The 17,889-nt window shown below is 37.1% G+C and overlaps 6 protein-coding genes across 6 annotated transcripts; 2 read left to right on the top strand and 4 right to left on the bottom strand.

The window, feature by feature from the left end:
* Positions 1,309-2,396, bottom strand: LOC105169727. Its single transcript, XM_011090221.2, has one exon. It carries the CDS (start codon positions 1,928-1,930, stop codon positions 1,412-1,414), a length of 519 nt encoding a protein of 172 aa, XP_011088523.1. The 5' UTR covers positions 1,931-2,396; the 3' UTR covers positions 1,309-1,411.
* LOC105169728 (auxin-responsive protein SAUR24) lies at positions 2,858-3,327 on the bottom strand. The gene has a single exon (XM_011090222.2). The coding sequence runs from the start codon at positions 3,306-3,308 to the stop codon at positions 3,033-3,035; it is 276 nt and encodes a 91-aa protein (XP_011088524.1). The 5' UTR covers positions 3,309-3,327; the 3' UTR covers positions 2,858-3,032.
* On the top strand, positions 4,181-4,653 carry LOC105169729 (auxin-induced protein 15A-like). The gene has a single exon (XM_011090224.2). It carries the CDS (start codon positions 4,216-4,218, stop codon positions 4,495-4,497), a length of 282 nt encoding a protein of 93 aa, XP_011088526.1. The 5' UTR covers positions 4,181-4,215; the 3' UTR covers positions 4,498-4,653.
* LOC105169725 (auxin-induced protein 15A) lies at positions 5,377-5,920 on the bottom strand. The gene has a single exon (XM_011090219.2). It carries the CDS (start codon positions 5,781-5,783, stop codon positions 5,505-5,507), a length of 279 nt encoding a protein of 92 aa, XP_011088521.1. The 5' UTR covers positions 5,784-5,920; the 3' UTR covers positions 5,377-5,504.
* On the bottom strand, positions 8,358-13,805 carry LOC105169726 (pescadillo homolog). Its single transcript, XM_011090220.2, has 13 exons — positions 13,686-13,805; positions 13,498-13,583; positions 13,147-13,395; positions 12,911-13,048; positions 12,735-12,819; positions 12,536-12,643; positions 12,085-12,178; positions 11,638-11,924; positions 11,189-11,296; positions 10,672-10,793; positions 9,775-9,988; positions 9,092-9,295; positions 8,358-8,675 (listed from the first exon to the last, which is right to left on the bottom strand). The coding sequence occupies exons 1-13, from the start codon at positions 13,707-13,709 to the stop codon at positions 8,592-8,594; spliced, it is 1,803 nt and encodes a 600-aa protein (XP_011088522.1). The 5' UTR covers positions 13,710-13,805; the 3' UTR covers positions 8,358-8,591.
* Positions 15,404-15,976, top strand: LOC105169724 (indole-3-acetic acid-induced protein ARG7-like). Its single transcript, XM_011090218.2, has one exon. The coding sequence runs from the start codon at positions 15,509-15,511 to the stop codon at positions 15,824-15,826; it is 318 nt and encodes a 105-aa protein (XP_011088520.1). The 5' UTR covers positions 15,404-15,508; the 3' UTR covers positions 15,827-15,976.

Here is a 17,889-nt window from a genome sequence, read left to right as displayed (position 1 = left end):
AACAGAGAATCATATCATTTAAACAGAGGTCATGAGATGTTCTGTGTCACTTGGGGTCCCCACATTTCTCCCACAGAAGCTTTTGTACATTCTTGCAGTTGGTTGTTACTATAAGTTGTAGGGACTTCTGTCTTGAACAAATACGAAATTCTTGATTTTTTTTATAATCATCAGGAAAGCAAAACCATTCCATGTTTCCGTTCAAGTATCCCTCAATAGTTCCAACATTCTGGATTGTCCACCTGATCGTACAAACTTTGGTCTCTATAAAAAATCAGCAGAAATGGTTGGATCTATGGCAAGCAAGTTCTGTATTGAATTAAAACACTTATCATTCTACTACAGGAATTTGTGATCATTTCATTTTCTAACAGCACAAAGTATAGCCATGAAGGGAATGCGGATAATTCCTACACTATGTACTATCAACATGGGATGGATCTCTGGAATTCTTTGATAATAGGCTGCTCAGCTGAAAGCTGCTCCATACTGCTTCCTATTCAGTAAACTGTAAACAAGAAAACCTTTTTATCATGTTTAATCAACATAGTATAATAGTTAAGACCTATTTAAATGTGGTGAACAGTCATTCAAGTAGGCTCTTGGATGAAACATTAGCACACAACAAATCACATGGTTCTGTCTTCAAACCATAAGAAGCAGTGAAGGATGGTATAACATAATGGACAATGAACATTTTTTCAGGACAAATAATAGCCAGTGCCAGATGCTAGGAAACAATTTGGAACTCAGATTCTTCTTCACTCGAACAACTTCTGATCCTACCAGCAGACTCTCTTGCTGCGTACTAATGTAAGCCATCGCGTCATCCATCTCGGCTATCATCAATAATATGTAATTTGAGTGAGATCTGTAAAACTTATACCCCCGCTCAGGTGATCATAATGAAGACTTATTTAACATGGATTATCAAGATCACTAAAAGAATTTCCGTAGGGCAACTGTGTCCAACTCTATTTTTTAATGTGTCAAACACAATTAATTTCCCTTCTGACACATCTTCATGAATTGATATCATTAGCTTGAGGACGACAACCATAGTCTGGTGCTTAAAGGTGTGTTTGTACTTTACACTCTGTCTCCCAGCAGTAGAACTCTCTGAGAGAGAACTTAATACTTTCAGGAAGAAACTCTCTAATGGAGAAGTTAACAGCAAAAGAAACAAAAATAGGAGCAGAAAAAAAAAATTTGAATTGTTTGAGCTTAAATAAAACCTGTGTTAAGAACTCAAAGCAGATAATGCATTTGCTCTCTGAAAATGGCTCAATAATTTTTCACGTATGTTCATGCAATGTAATTTTGTTCCGGTATACATTTCCTCTCCTGAAAAATATCCTATATCAGAACAACTAATTACAAAACTGTGTTCCACTAAAACAAAGTACATATATCATCTTCTAGCCAAGCGGGAGGTTATATCCACAAATAAATCCTCACTGCAAGGAATTGTTAGACCACCGGTTGGATGACTGAACCCAAATTCTTCTTCAGCTTGGCAGAGCAAATCTTGAAATGCTGGATGGTTTAAGTATGATATTGGAATAACGAAGCGTTTCTTTTTGCTCTCTCCAACATAAACAGCAAAGTGGCCCTTTGGAACTTCAGTTCCTGATGAAATTGATCTTCTTTCAGCTGACAAAGATCGTCTAAGAATTTGACGGATGGCCATGGTTGTATCAAAGTAAATCTGGCTGAGGCCAAAATAGAATTCTCTGGAAAGTTTTGTGAAACAAGTGAAAACTGAGAAAGCTAAAGCTTTTTGAGGAGTTGTTGTTGGTTGTAACTCAGGGAGCTGTTGTATATATAGGCGAACATAGAAGTGTTGTATCCTCCACAAATTTAGATTGAGTAGTGGATGTAGCAGGTGGATATGTATTATGTGGAGGAAGCTTGAGAAACATAAGCCCATGAGGACTCACATGGAATTGTTTTCCAATCATTGTACAGCTTTTAAGCAACAAGATGAAGAACTTGTGGGATTGACTTATACTGTTCCCGGCCAACTCCGAAAACATAACACTAAAAAGACCCCACTGAAACAAATTGGATAACAAAATGTAAAGCCTCCTTTTACCTGAAAGATCATGAGTTCACTCAATTTCCTGTATCTTCTAGTCAAGATCATCAGCATACATCAAATCTGTAAGACACGATTAATTGCATTGTGAATCCCCCAAACTTTATCCACTAGTCTGCTAATCCTTATTGTCTTGTGGTTTTGAAACAAAACATGAGTCTGGTTTTCAGCTCATCAGAAGAAGTGTTTTATCACGGGAAAAAAGGAATGATGGGGTTGGACAGGTCATGTGATTATGCTTCTTCGCATATAGAGTTAAAGTCCATTTAGTATAATAGAAGGATTATTGACTTGAAAATTTTTCTGTGAGGTGATAACGCCACCTGAACTATAAGCTGATTTTTGGTGTTATGGAAAGTTCAGCACCCCTGAGGAGGTTCACTGTCAATATCTAATGTCCTTCACTCGAACTTGTAAACTATATGAAAAAGGCATATTAAGCCAAAAGATAAATAATCAGTCACTTTCAGAAAGTTACTCATTCTTGTGAACAAGCAGAAGGGACACTTTCAATATCATTAGGGAATGAAGTCTACAAATGCAGAGTTAATGGGAATTTCTTCTGTTGCATGTCTGATATTTCCTAGATGGGACCCTCAAAATAACCGGGAAGTTCAGTATACTTTCACTAATAGAAGTTAATCTTTGATTTGTATAAATAAATATCATGTTGAAAACGCATCTATTTATGACAGAAGTCAGATCAGTTTGCCCAAAGCAAGCGGAATATAACCCCTGAATCATTAAAAAACTGCTGTAGTAAATTATTAGAAATTAATGTGTAAAAGAATGTCATGAGTTACATCTTTTTTTACAAGTAGTATTTCCTCCTGGGGATATATTATTTCCCTCCCGAAGATCCTCTTTGAAATATACACCATTCTTCCTTACAAAACTGTGTTCTACAAACATATGCTACTCTCAACTCTCATGGTCAACTCAACTGAGAGGTGAGATCAACGAAGAATTCCTCACTGCAGGGGATCGTAAGGGCACCCGTTGGATGATCAAACCCAAATTCTTCCTCAGCTTGGTTCAGCAATTGTTGAAATGATGGGTGGTTTAAGAATGATATTGGAACAACAAATCTCTTCTTTTCACTTTCTCCAACATAAACTGCAAAGCATCCCTTAGGAATATGGTTTCCAGCCAATGAAGACCATTGACGAAGTAACTTGGCATGAGTAATACGAGGCAGGCGGATAGCCATTTTTTGCCTTTTTGAACAAGAGAAGCTGTTGGGCAGATAGGAAAGTTACTGCTGAAACTATTGAAGGCTAGATAGCTGGAAGGAACATGCCTTGGCTAGCTGCTACATAGGTTTATATATAGATGAAGGCCATAACTTCGTAGCCAAGAGAGAATTCAAACAGGGACCATACGGCCGGGAGAAAGCAATGGCAAACAAGACATCACATGGAGTTGTCTTCCAGACATCTAATACAACTGGAAGTGCCCTACATATCATATAAGCAGAGATGACCTCAGCATTTAAGACAATGTTGCCCTACATATCACATAAGCAGAGATGTCCTGATGGCAGGGGCCTGTTAGGGCCTCCACACAAGGTAGGGTCTTATGATCTTCAACAAATTTGCAAGTCAAAAAGCTTGGTAATGAGTAGGAAAGCAAAACCATGTGATCTCTCATGCTATTGTTCATTAGTTTCACTTTGGAGAAATGATTCTAAGTGTCTGGATGTCACCTTAGTAAAAGAGCAGATGGGGTGAAGATGTACCGGTCTACATTCTAGCATCCTTTGATAATTTGAATTATCTACAGTGTTATATTAATGAGAGTGGGGAATAGAGTCTTTGAATGCCCACACAGTTGGTTTTTCACTTTAAGCAAAAAATAGGAAAAAATTATTAAAGATTGAATGACAAAGGCATATGATTCCTTATGTACTGATGCGACTCTCTGGCCCCTAATCTGATACTTCTTCCCCATAAAGCTTGAGATTGAAGATGCCAGATATATGATCACTTATATATACTCAAACTTCAGCTGTATCTGATCACCCAACAAGAGTAAGTCTCGGCAAAGGCAAACTCAATCTGATCAGTTTCAGTTATTGTTTTCTCTTACCCTCTTGAGGAACTATCTATTCTTGAACCATGGCCATCCATATGCCACGAATCATCCACGCTAAGAGAATTACTCAACAGTCAGTAAATGTACCACAGGGATATCTTGCTGTTTATATTGGGGATGACAAGAAGAGGTTTGTTGTTCCAGTTAGTTATCTGAACCATCCTTCATTCCAACACTTGCTAAACCAAGCTGAAGAAGAATTTTGGTTTCACCAGCCAACTGGAGGCCTCACACTTCCCTGCACAGAGGATGTCTTCGTTGATCTTGCCTCACACCTTGAACAGAATTTGAGATTGAACCTCTAATCTTTGTATAGTACAATTTTGTAGAGAGACTCATTTAGTACTTCCTTTTCTCTGTGCACATAGAGACAACACTGGAGAAAATTTACTGTCCTGATGTTAGAAATCTTATTATGAGAAGTCAACAGATTCCTGTTACAGTAACTTCAAGAGAGAAAGCTGCAGATAGAATCAAAATTAACTTTAGCATTGTATTCCACGGAGCTGCATACTTTCTTTACCAGATAATGCTTTAATCTTTAATTGAGATCCTTGATAGTCGCTTTTTACCATGCTTAATCAACAGAATGTAGTTATAACATCTGGTGAAGTGTCATTCAAGTGGGCTCTAAGATGAAATTAGCCATAAAGAATCACATGATTCTGTCTTCTAACTATCAGAAGTAGTAAAGGATGGTATAGAAGAATGAACAATGAACATTTTATCAGGACAAACAAAACTCTACCATTTCCTCTGGCACTTAGCCAGCACAGACCACCCTGATGCTAGAAAATAATTTGACAACTCAGATACTTCTTCACTCAAAAAACTTCTGATTCGATGAGCACAACGTTTCGGCTAGTTGCAAGTATATGTGTCTTTTGAAAAGATCTGTAGAAATTGTTCCCATTTCAGGGTGATCAAAATCAAGTTCTTGTATAACATGGATTGTCAAAATCTAGGAACAAAAAGAAGGATATATTCTATACGACAAGGAGATCTAAATCTTTTTCTGGTTTTATGAACACAATAAATGTCCCTTCCGGCACATCTATTCATGAGTTGCTAGAGGAGAAATTAACAGCAAAAGGAAACAAAACTGAGAACTTAAAGATTTAAATTCTTGAGTTTAAAATGAATTATGGTAGCAACTTAAAGTAGACAATGCTTTTTATCTGAAAATGGCCCATAATCATCTATATTCATGCACTGTAATTTCATCCAGGGATACAATTCCTTTCCTGACAGATATCCTCTATATCACCAACTAATTTACAAAACTGGTTTCCTCTAACACATGCTATGTGCATCATCTTCTGCCCAAACTAGAGGTTATATCTACGAATAAATCCTCACTGCAAGGAATGGTTAGGCCACCCATCGGATGATGGAACCCGAATTCTTCTTCAGCTTGACATAGCAAATCTTGAAATGAGGGGTGGTTTAAGTATGACATTGGAATAACGAAGCGTTTCTTTTCACTCTCTCCAACATACACAGCAAAATGCCCCTTCGGAACTTGAGTTCCTGATGAACTTGATCTTCTTTCGGTTGATAGAGATCGTCTAAGCATTTGACGAATGGCCATGATTGTATCAGAGTAAATCTTGCTGGGCTGAAATAAAAATTTTTGAGGAAAGTTCCTTAGAGAAGATTTAAAGCTGAGAAAGCTAAACGTCTTAGAAGAGTTGTTACTGGTTGTAACACAAAATGTGTTGTATAAATAGGTGAACATAGAAATGTTGTGTCACCAGAAATTTGGATTGAGAAGTGGATATGTGGTAGCCGGTCAAGCTTGAGAAACATAAGCACATGAGGAATCACATGGATTTGTCTTTGATCACTACGCAGATTCTAAAGTCAACAAATAAAGGATTTGTGGGATTGACAATATTGACCCCTGGCAACTTTAGAATCATAACCCAAAAGGGACCCCACTGAGATCAATTGGATAACCAAATCTGATGATTCCTTTTAGCTAAAAGATCTCAAGTTTATTTGATCTCCTTTGTTTTCTAATCAAGATACATCAGTATATGTCAAACTCATACAGACATGATTAATTGCAATGTCGATCCACCAACATTATCTACAGGTCTGCTAATCCATATAGTCATGTTGGTTTGGGTTTTCCACTGATCAAACATAAAGGTCCACCTAAATGTGTTCAAGCTATACAGCATTTCTGCCCTGCAGCTTCTGTAAATTCATTGCCCTTCATCCAAACTTGTCAGTTACAGGGAAAAGCCATATTGAGTGAACACTTCATAAAATCTCTCATTTTGTACAAAGTTACTCGTACTTGTACACAAGCAGGAGGGACACTCTTAGTATCATATACTGGAGAAGATAAGAGTCTAAACTACAATGTTATATAGAATGGAAACTCTTGAATTTAATTTCCTTTCTTGCATTTTCGTTATTTCCCAGATGGAATCCTCAAAATGTTAGTAGCATCAGTATAATTCCATTAAATAGATATATCATCATATCTTCCTGTGGCAGGCCATTCCGGAAAGAAATAAAAGACTCTGTCTTATGTCAAAGCAGTCTACCATAATTTATTACTTTTATTAACAGTCATATCAGTTCAACCTAATAGCAAGCACAATGTAACCCCTAAAAACCAGAAAGAACTTAAGCAAGAAAAGTAAGTTTGAACCTTTTCCTTTTACAAGGGAAGATTGTTCTCGTGGGAAGCATTATTTCCCTCCAGAAGATGCTCTACTAAGGTGTACAAAATTCTTCCTACAATTACTGTGTTCTACAAATGTACACTAATCTCGAATCTTAAAATCTACTCAACCGAGAGGTGAGATCAATAAAAAATTCCTCACTGCTGGGAATGGAAGGGCACCCATTGGATGACCAAACCCAAATTCTTCCTCAGCTTGGTTCAGCAATTGATGCAATGATGGTTGGCTTAAAAATGATATTGGATCAACAAATCGCTTCTTTTCACTTTCTCCAACATAAACTGCAAAGCATCCTTTAGGAATATGGTTATCAGCCAATGAAGACCGTCGAAAAAGTAATTTGCCATTAGTGATACGAGGCAGATGGATTGCCATTTCCTTTTTCTGAACAAGAGAGACTGTGAAGTTAGGAAAATAACAGCTGAAGGATTAGATAGCTGTAAGGGACATGTCTTGACTACCTGTACATAAGTCTACATATAGATGAACAGCCACCACTTTTATAATCTGTTGTGAAGACAAAAATTTAAATAGGAGCCATATTGCCAAGAAAAACACTAGCAAATGAGAGATCACATTCAGTTGTCTTCGTACATCTGGTACAACTTGAAGTATAACCTACCAACTATATGTTGAACTCAGCATTTAAGATAATGTGCGCTACATATGATATAACCAGAGATAGTCTAATGACAGGCCTGTTAGGGTCTCCATACACAGCAGGGTCTTATGATCTTCTACCTGATAACAAAATGTTTCTTCTAAGTTCACAAGTTGGTTAGTATCCTCTGACCTTCCTAATTCAGATCTACGGCACACATGAATGAAACCTCTCGCTTCGGCCTGTTCTAACAGTCTGCTATCCCCACTAATATAAGTCACGAAGAATTCAATATAGATAATCTTAGTAGTGAGAAAAATGTAAAAATGTAAACCCATCAGAAGTAGATACAGCACAGTATGGAAGGAGTAGATGATTGTTGTTGCTTGCAGCTACTGCGACCCAAATGGTTTGACCTATCGGCCATCGACAGGTTACTGTTTTTCCCTTACCTCCCTGGATCGATCGACCAACATATTGTCCTTTTTGACTGTCATTAATATGTCGATTTATATTACTTTGTTGGACCAATTCAAATCTGAAATACTAAAACTAATCTTCATCTCGACAAACGTTCAGTTCCTAAAACCTGTTGTGGATTTCATCCGAAACAACACTAACATCCAAATAAAGGTACAAGGGGTAAACCAAACGAACTTCATGAAATTGAGATTATATTGAATATACGGACAATGCAAACCTTGTATCACCTAGGGGTTGGAGGACATCTCAGGCTACATAGTCCGCAGAAAAATACAAATGATTCCAAGTCAAGCAAAATGTGGAACGGTAATAAAAGAATGTAAGGGCTCAATTCCCACATCATCATTCCACTCCACGTCCGCATCTTTCACAGTCCATCGAGTTCAGTGCCAGAAGATTACATACAGATTAGATTAGAGATTTTAGTGCAGTTTCCACAATTAAAATACAAAACGTATAAAGATTGCTAAAATCAGATTGTTCAAAATCACATATTACAACAAAATTGTAGCCAACCATAAATGATTGCTAATGCCAGCCATACAAGATTAATATTCCAAGACTACAGCACACAGAAAGCACCTTATACATTATAACTGTAGGACTAGTAGCACATCTATGCAGATTTCTTGGCTTCATCGATCTTTTTCTTCCGCTCTTTCAGACGAAGTACATGTGCCCGTTTCCTCTCTTTGCCAATCTGGATAGGAAACCAACATATATAAGTGACGCAAAATCAGAGAATTTAGATATAGGTGCATGAACACGTGCACAAGATCATATGCATTACAAATTTCTTAGGTTAAATTCAGATATCCCCTGTTAAACAGATTTGACATCAGATACCATGAACAATAACAATCAAGAACATACACAGTACCCAAACCAATTGCAAGAGAAATTCAGTAAAGAGGTGCTGACAATAATTGCATCTTCACAGATAAAGAATATAGTGATATCTAGCAGATGCATAGTTGCTAAAAACAAGTAAATGAAGCAAAAAGCTTACCACTTTTCTTTAAACAATATCAATTAACGACAAAAAAAAGGCCATGCGTTTAATCAAAACAAGCAAAAACACAGCAATAAGAGATATAAAATGATTGAAATTCTTACCTCCATTGCTTCTAGGAGCTTCCTCTTCTTGCGTGGCATTACAACCTTCGACATATTGGCAGCATCCTCAGCAAGTTGCTGCAAATCAGGCGCAGTGTCTCCTTCAGCATCCCTGCCCTCAATGTCAGTAGAGGGAGCAGAATACTCAGCACCTTGAAGCTCTAGTTTCAATTCTTCATGATATTGTTTTTCCAACATTGACATCTAAAAATCCACAGAACATGTCAGAATACATCAGCAGCAAGGAATCATAAGCTAATAATAAAATGGATAATTTAATAGTAACATTTCTCACAGTATAACTCACTACAAAGAGCAGCGGGGTGGAAGAAATGTGCATTCAATGATTTCCCAAATTTAATTGACATGTTTTTTGAAGAGGGGTGGAAGAAATGTACATTTCTCATAGGATAACTGAAAGGATACACCAAAAATCCATTTCATTGATGACATGTTATTTTTTTCTTATTGGATGGAGCCCAATGGGTGCGAATTAGAACAGTATTATACTGCATCATGTTCCAGTTAAGGATCAAACAAATTCTAATAGCCATTTTGGGCATTCATGAGTTATCATCTTCACATAACAAATACTAAGAGAGATGAGTAAACCAGCATTCCACAGAAAACATATCATACACCACAATCAATTAACAATTAGCTCATACTCATCAAATCTATACCTTCTGTTTTCTCTTAGCAGCTTCAATAGCTTCTGCCCGATCAATAATACCTAGTAAATTCTGAGGATCATCTAAATCTTCTTTTCCCATGCCGGGCAACGGTAAGACTTCTTTTCTTTCAGCAGCCTTCAGTCGTTCAATAGCTTCTGCATACTCGGGTATATGACCTTCTGCTTCATTATCAACAAATGGAGACAAATGCGGTGGAGGAATACTGTCAAAATGGAAAGTTTGGAAGTGTTAAAAACTTCTTATTATAATAAGTGCGGCAAGCATGCTAAAGAAAACGGGATAAATATCACTGGTAGAACAAAGAAAGATGTGTTTTGTCCAACTGAAGGACGTAAGTAGCAAATACAAGTTATAGAAGTCAGCCAAAAAGGGAGCACACCAACTCAATTGTACACACAATGTCTCACTCAAATGGGGCAGTACAACTCTGGTATCTCCAGCAAGTAGGTCTTTATGATGTAAGTGCCACACAGAAAATTAAAACCTAGCTATGGCCCAATATATCTTCTTGTTCTGACATGGAACTGATGTACATTATCTCTTTTCATTCTCACAGACATTCCACACTGGTAACAGTCAGATAATTGATCTGCCATACACGGTCATATAAACCAGCTCCTTGGGGTATAAATTTCGGAAGCATACAGACAAGTACAACCGCCACACATAGAGGGCTCAATAATCAAACAATTCAGCATGTGTATCCCTGCGCTAATATAGTTCATGTACAAGAAGCATAATATTCAGAAAGAGAATTTGGAACCAAAGGGCAACTAAGTTAACAATGTCAAAATTTGTCACACAAAAAATCCTGATAAATAAGTTGAAGCAAGCTGATCGTACAGAACCCAAAAAAGTTCTAGATGAAATTGTTCTGCAACTTACCATCCCACCATATATTTTTCAGTCGGCAATATAATGCGCGCATTCACACAATCATAGACCCACTGCGGCTGGACATATTCTCTGGTGAGGAACTTGCGACCTTGTGCTGGCCTATCAACAACCTGCACAAATATGCAAGTAAACCTGAAAACATAATTATCAAAGCTTCTGTAGCAAAAACAGCTAAATGAAACATTTCTGCCGAGCAACCATCACACTTGGAGTCCCTTGATAAGTTGCCATACTATGAGATGCAGAGCAAATGAGTCTGTAAAACTCAATTCAAGACATTCCAGATTCGATACGATTAGATGAAATTAACAACTTCGCATATCCGGTCGATCGTTCTATATTTCACAATTCAAAGAAATATTAATACCAGATCTAGCTAGGTGCTCGGGCACATAGGCATTGGGGGGCAGAGCGAGACAAGAAGAGGGAAAAGGAAGGACATGGAGATAAAGAGGCAGAAAATAAAAGTGTATTTGCACATCCTTAAAGCATCTGAATGGCAGACCTGATGAGTGATGCTCTGGTCAGACTCCTCAAATGGTGCTCCTTCACCTTCCCAAGAAACAATGCCACCAAAAGCAGGGATGATAAACAGCAATGACTCTCTAGGAACCTGAACAATAAAGAATTGAACCAGCAGAAATGTCACTAAACAGAAGAGAAAGCAGTGGGGAGTAGCTAAGGGGAAAAGTGATATTACCAGGAGAGATAGCAATCTCATTTTTAAAAAATGAGAGAGAGAGAGAGGGAAAGTGAGATAGAGACACTGAAAACATGTCAATTATACTACCAAGAAAAATAAAACACAAAGAGGAAAAGGGGAGCGCATATATAAACAGAAAATGACTCCTCAATGGAACCACATAATTAGAGATTCTGTCTGAAGCATAATTGCTAAATCAGCACGAATTCAGGGATTACAGTATACTATAACAAGAAGTTATAGCACCTCACCTCACGACTCAAGAAGAATTTCATGTTCTTGAATAGATTTTTACATTCCCTTGTTTCTACATCTTCCTCATCCTCGCTAGCAGCATCTTCAACAAGGTGCATCAGAGCACCAGGTTCATTAGAAGGAAGTTGCTGCTGAAGTTGGGCGAGCCTCAGTTCAGCCTCATCAAGCTCTGCACCCTCCTTCTGGTCCTCAACTTGCTCAGACCCAGTTGAAGTAATGGCTTTTGTCTTCATTGAGGAACTTTGAGCATTGGCATCAAAGTATCTAGACAAGGCATAAAGATCTGCAAAGTTCCAACAATATCATAAGTGCTGCTTTTGCTTATTTCCATATTTTTTTACAACATGAACTCAGCTATAAGTTTCCTGTAATCTGCAATGTGATAGGAAAACAAAATATAATGCAACTCTAAATAAGCTAGAAGATAAAGGATAAAAACATACCTGCAGCCAGAGCTTCCAGCCGTGGATCAAGAATGGGTGGGTACTTCACATTTATTGAATGATAAAGTTTGAAATTAACAAATGCAAGAAGAGTCTGCAAACAGAAAACACGGCAATGAATCTTACCACAGAAATGCAGAACACAGGCCAGATTACTTAACAATCACCTAATTGTGAGAGAAGCAATTAATTGACAATTGGACTCTCAAACAAATTTTGGTCCAAACCACCAAAGGCCACAAGTAAGGGAGTGGAGGAGAATCTTTAAATCCAAGAAACATCAAACAATGGACTTAAGAGCAATATTCATTGGAACTGAGACAATTTAGTTCTCCCCCAAATTTGCTTTCAAAAATAGAAGTTAACATTGGTCTTGCAGGCACATAAAAACCTCAGGCATGCAAGGGGTAAAAGAAAACAGTAACCACATAACAAATGCAATTAATCCAACCTCATAAAATTCCAAAAATGTTAGCAAGACTCTGTAATCAACTTCAGGAAGCACTTGTTGCAATGCATGTGGAGTTAACCAAGTAATCTTTTGCCCCTCAACTTCTGCCTGTATAGATAAGATAAACAACCAATAAGATTAGGAGCCAACCTTAACACAGGCAATATATAGAAATTTATATATCACATATCATACACACTTGGTAGTATATTCCTTTCACGGAAATGAATGTCTTCCGTAGTTTATGGGTGCGAGAAATATAGGCCTGCCACTCATGACTCAACCTAGAAGCACCAAGGAAGCAAAACATACAAAGATCAGAGGTCCACACCACAACACACAAATATCATAAAATTCATGATGAAGAGCAGTAACCTTCTGCAATTATGGACACGGTCCACAGGAATCTTTTCTCCATCTACAGCCCTATCCACAGCAGGCAATGCAGCAAAAAGGTGTACCATACTAAGACAATCATCAAGATCCCTCAGTGCATCAATGAATTTAGGGTACCTATACGCCGCAAAAGTCGAATTAAGCAAAGAGCACAAGACAACATCCCATGATACCAATACCGAGAAACCATGAAATAACTACTAACTCCACTCTACCTCTCCTTAATAAGCCTGTCAAGAGTGTAAGTAGGCTTCCGTGTCAACAACCGTTCGGCGAGATCCCTGTTTTTCTTTGACATGGCTTTCTTGACCTTCTTCTCATAAGCGCGTATGTCTCTCAGTTTCTCTAGCAAGGGATCGTGTCTGAGGAACATGATATCTTTCATATGATAATAGGAATGGTGATTTCCCTTCACCTTTTTCTTTGGTTCCCGAGGGAAAACACCTTTGAGGATGCATAGTTTCCTGGAATGTGTTAAACTCAAATAAAATCACCGCAACTTCACTGCATCAAAATTGAATGCAAAATTACTTAAAACAAACAAACCACGACGAAATAGTACAAACCTGAAGACTGGAAGGCTAACTTGGAGGTTCTTCACAGCTTGGGACCTCGTAACGTACTTCGCCGCATTTCCTTCCTTTTTCTTCCCCTGAGAACAAATTGACAAACAACAAAAATCAACTTATCCCGTGCGCCAAGTTTCAGTATAGTTTCTGTTCCCCAGGTGGTCCAAAGTGAAATTGGAACTTACGGGTGGCCTATAGTGCTTCGGCATGGCGAGAAGGCGGCGGCGAGTGGTGGCGGAGGAGTTGCAGTGAGAAGAGGAATAGAATAAGTGGGAGGAAGAAGGCGAGGGTTTTACAAATTTATAGATTTGGGTTGGGCCTGGAGAGTCTAAATTAGAATTCCCTAACTAGGGTTTGAAGCCTGGACCCAAGCTAATGATTCAATACCTCTCAATTTTGGGTCTGGGCCTTCTGGGCTGGAATATGACTTTACAGATTTGGGTTGGGCCTAAGAGGTCCAAAATTACAATGCCTTTATTGGGGTTTGTAGTGTGAACCCAACATATGATCTGACTCCCTCAATCTTGGGCATAGGCCCATTTTAGCTGGAAAGGGTTAAAGCCCTGGTCCAAAAATTGCACCCAGTCTTAATTTTGACATGATACTAATGTATGAAATGTACTAGTTAGTAATTGTATTTTTGGGGGAAAAAATTATAAATTAATTACATTTTAAACTATAAAAATAGAAAACAATGATAAACAATAAAAAAACTTAAAATTAAATAATGAACATAAAAATAAATTTGAATTATTTGACTAACTAAATTTATCAAGAAAAATTGAGTGAATCTTTTTGGATAAAGATAATCAATATTACACTTATATAAATTTAAATAGAAAATAATCTTTTAAGTGGCCAAAAAAAAATTTTAAGCATTATTTGATATCTTTTGGATAAAAATAAATAATCATATACTTATTTGAATGTTAAAATTAAAAAGTACTTTGTTACATGGTAAAATAAAATTCACAAAGGCTATCGAAGTAACGCCATATCTATCCAAGTATGAGCAGATATGGTGCTTACTCGGATAGTTTTATATTTACTAGCTATCGATGCATGCAGTTCCCGCGAGTATATAAAAAGAATTTTGGTGTGGAATGATAAGAAAATAGAAATTTGTAAAAGAATCAATTATAATTATAAATTGTAATTAATGTAGAAAAGTAAGGTGAGAGCAATGGGTAGTTAATAGAAAATATATATATACATATAACTCTGAGATTATTAAAAAGGTATTAAAATTACTAATTTGATCACATTTTTTAAAGGGAAGAAACAAAATAAAGAGTAAATTTGAGTATTCAAAAATTAGTACGACAAAAGATTTTATGTTATAATTGAATAGATGATTAATATTTAGAGAGAGATGAATATATTAATTATATAATTTATTTTCAAGAGAAAATACATCTTTTTTGTATTATATTTATTGCATACCAAGTAATGGGTGATTTTATAATCACAAGTTGGAAAGAAAAGAAGTCCTCCTCCAAAACCCTAATTATGCATTGCAGAAGACAATTGTGCTACTTGGCAGCCCTTGTCATCAGTATTCAGTCTTGATATCATACATATTCCCCCACCAGCTTTTGCTTTCCACAAAAAACACCACAAAAACCCCTTAGTTCAATGCATCAATAAAGGTGAAATATATGGCCCCTTTTTCCCTTCTCATCACCAAGAAAAGCATATATCTTTTGTATCAACTATTAATTAGGATATACATATGTATATATATTCCAAGTTGCAATTTCTCATTGTTGGTTCCCTAATGTGGTAGGGCAGACTGTCCTCCAAATGCCACAGATTAGTCAAAAATCCATGTGATTCTTCCCCAATTATTTCACCTGATATGTCTCCCACATCTCCCCATATCCTTAATCTATTTGCATGCTCCTATATATACTTCACTTTTAAATCATTATTTCCAACACAAGCTATCTTACAAAAGACTAACACTCCATACATACACTCAACTCCCTCCAGTTCTTCTCTTCTGAAGATGGGATTCAGTTTAGGTGGAATAGCTCAGACCAAAGAGAAACTCCGAAGAACACTTTCGCCTAGAAAAGCAAACGTATCGACGTACAATGACGTCCCAAAAGGCCATTTTCCAGTGTACGTCGGTGAGATGCACACAAGGTTTGTGATTCCCATATGCTACTTGAACCACCCATTGTTCCAAGACTTGTTGCATTTGGCTGAGGAAGAGTTTGGATACAACCATCCAATGGGAGGCCTCACAATTCCCTGCCCTGAAGATTACTTCCTAAGCCTTACTTCTCAACTGAGTTCTTGTCGGACGGCACTTTCATTCTGATCAAGTTCATAACTCGGCCCCATTGATTTGGAAACCTGAACTGAGATGACTGAACTAGGATGCTAAGTTTTGTAATCCAGAATAGATTCATATTCTTTCTTGCAGATTGCTTCTGCTTGTAGCCTGTAAATCTTACCAATGAATATAACCTTTCAGTAACATTTTGTCAAGCTGTTATTTTCTGCGGGGAAAACATTCAGTATCGTTTACTAGCAACTGCAAAATAGAAATAGAAACGCGTGCAGAAGTAAGAGAGGAAAATCAAAGCACAAGAACACACAGATTTTTACGTGAACACGATACAAACTGCTTTTTCATAACATATAACCATGAGTTGTTTTTTCCCAGATTTTTACTGCATGCTAAGACATCACGTAGGACGATCAAACAAACACACATAATGTTCACTGTGCAGTATAATTTATCAAACCATATCCTTATCTGGGAGGTGGTAGGAAGTAATTTTTTTTTATGATTGAGAAGACCAATCCATGTGATTCCTCATGTGCTTATGTTTCTTTTAGTTTCACAGTCCCACTTAGCCTGCTTTGCAACATATTTGTGGCTTACAGCCAACATATACTCACAAAGAGCTACCTCATCTTTCCATAGTGTTAGCTAATTCCATAGCTATTTATCCAAGACAAATTGGATTAACTGGTGTTGATTAAAGAGTGTGTGTGTATATATATATACAAAGCAGTTACTAAAGTTGGCTTTTCATTGAAAGCAACGCTTAATCCACATATTTAGCACCAAAAATACGTGAGAACTATTTGCATGGAGTATATACAGGTCACAGTTTTGTGTTCTACGTATAAATGTTTAAAGAGCATTTGGAATAGTGCAAGTGAAGAATGAAGACAACGGCACATGATAAATCACATGGTTCTGCTTTCCAACTCATCACCAAGAATTTAAGACTTGTATGTTTGTTCAAGTGCAGAAGGCCCTACCACTTAGCACAACAAACAGCAGAATTTCCCCTTGAAATTGTGGTGATAAGGAACGACAGAAAAGCCTCTCGTCGACATATAGGGACCAAGAACCACCTAAAACATTTGAATATCTCCATATGTACTTGTATGAGCCAATGAATTATCCATTAGACCTCTAGAAAGCTTCGTCCTGCAGATAACAGAATGTTGTAAATCGAGAGTTAGATCATATTTATATAATTTCAAGCAGTAGGCTTTGGGAAAATTCTGATCTTGGGACTTACTCAAATTTCAAATCTTTCTAATATAACAATTAAAACACAAGAATTTAGTTTGTTTTAAGGATATTACATGTTGTTCATTGATGTTTCTGTTCATATTCCTGGTCAAATTATTCAAAAACCAAAGTACAGTCTCCGTAATAATTGGTTGACAAGGAAAGTAGTTGATGAATTTCTTTGAAGCTGATATGTCGCATTAAGTATATCAGAATGTCATCTCCCCCCAACGAGTACATACATTTCTTGGATTAGAATATGGGATCCCCATAAGGGTTGACTTCATACAACTATATATATATATATACACACTTAGTATTTTCAAGAACTTCAAGTCTGAACTCAACAAACGTGTGAACGGTATGCTTGCACCATGGCCTAGCTGGTGCTGCAGAAAACCTCGACAGCAGGGGCCTGACTGACTCAATGATGGGCTATTCAATAGTTATATAGCATATTGTCTTCCAAAAAGGTTCATAAAATTTATGCTAAAGACTCGAGTTTTAGCCTTATCCTTCCACGCAAATGTCATTTTATCTATCTGATCTACTTATATGACAAGTTGATGGACATGACGAACGAGTTTCCATCCCCTTGCTGCTAAGCCTTAACTGATCAGGTGGTGTTGTGTAACAAGAAGGAAACATGGAAAAACAAGACGCTCGATGAATCAATTATTAAGTAATATATTTGTTTTCTGGATAAGATGTCTTCAATATTGAATAAGTGTCCCATAACTAGTTTCATATTTGTTATGTTCTAATTCTTGTCTGTTTGAACACATTGCCTAGCATGAGAAAAAGGGCATTGTAGTGACATCGTTTCTATCGACATAATTTTGGGATTT

The sequence above is a fragment of the Sesamum indicum genome, linkage group LG8, assembly GCF_000512975.1.
Source record: "Sesamum indicum cultivar Zhongzhi No. 13 linkage group LG8, S_indicum_v1.0, whole genome shotgun sequence".
In the NCBI taxonomy this organism is placed as follows: Eukaryota; Viridiplantae; Streptophyta; class Magnoliopsida; order Lamiales; family Pedaliaceae; genus Sesamum; species Sesamum indicum.
The sequence above is the reverse complement of the archived record's forward strand: the minus strand, read 5'-3'. Positions and strand labels throughout refer to the sequence as shown.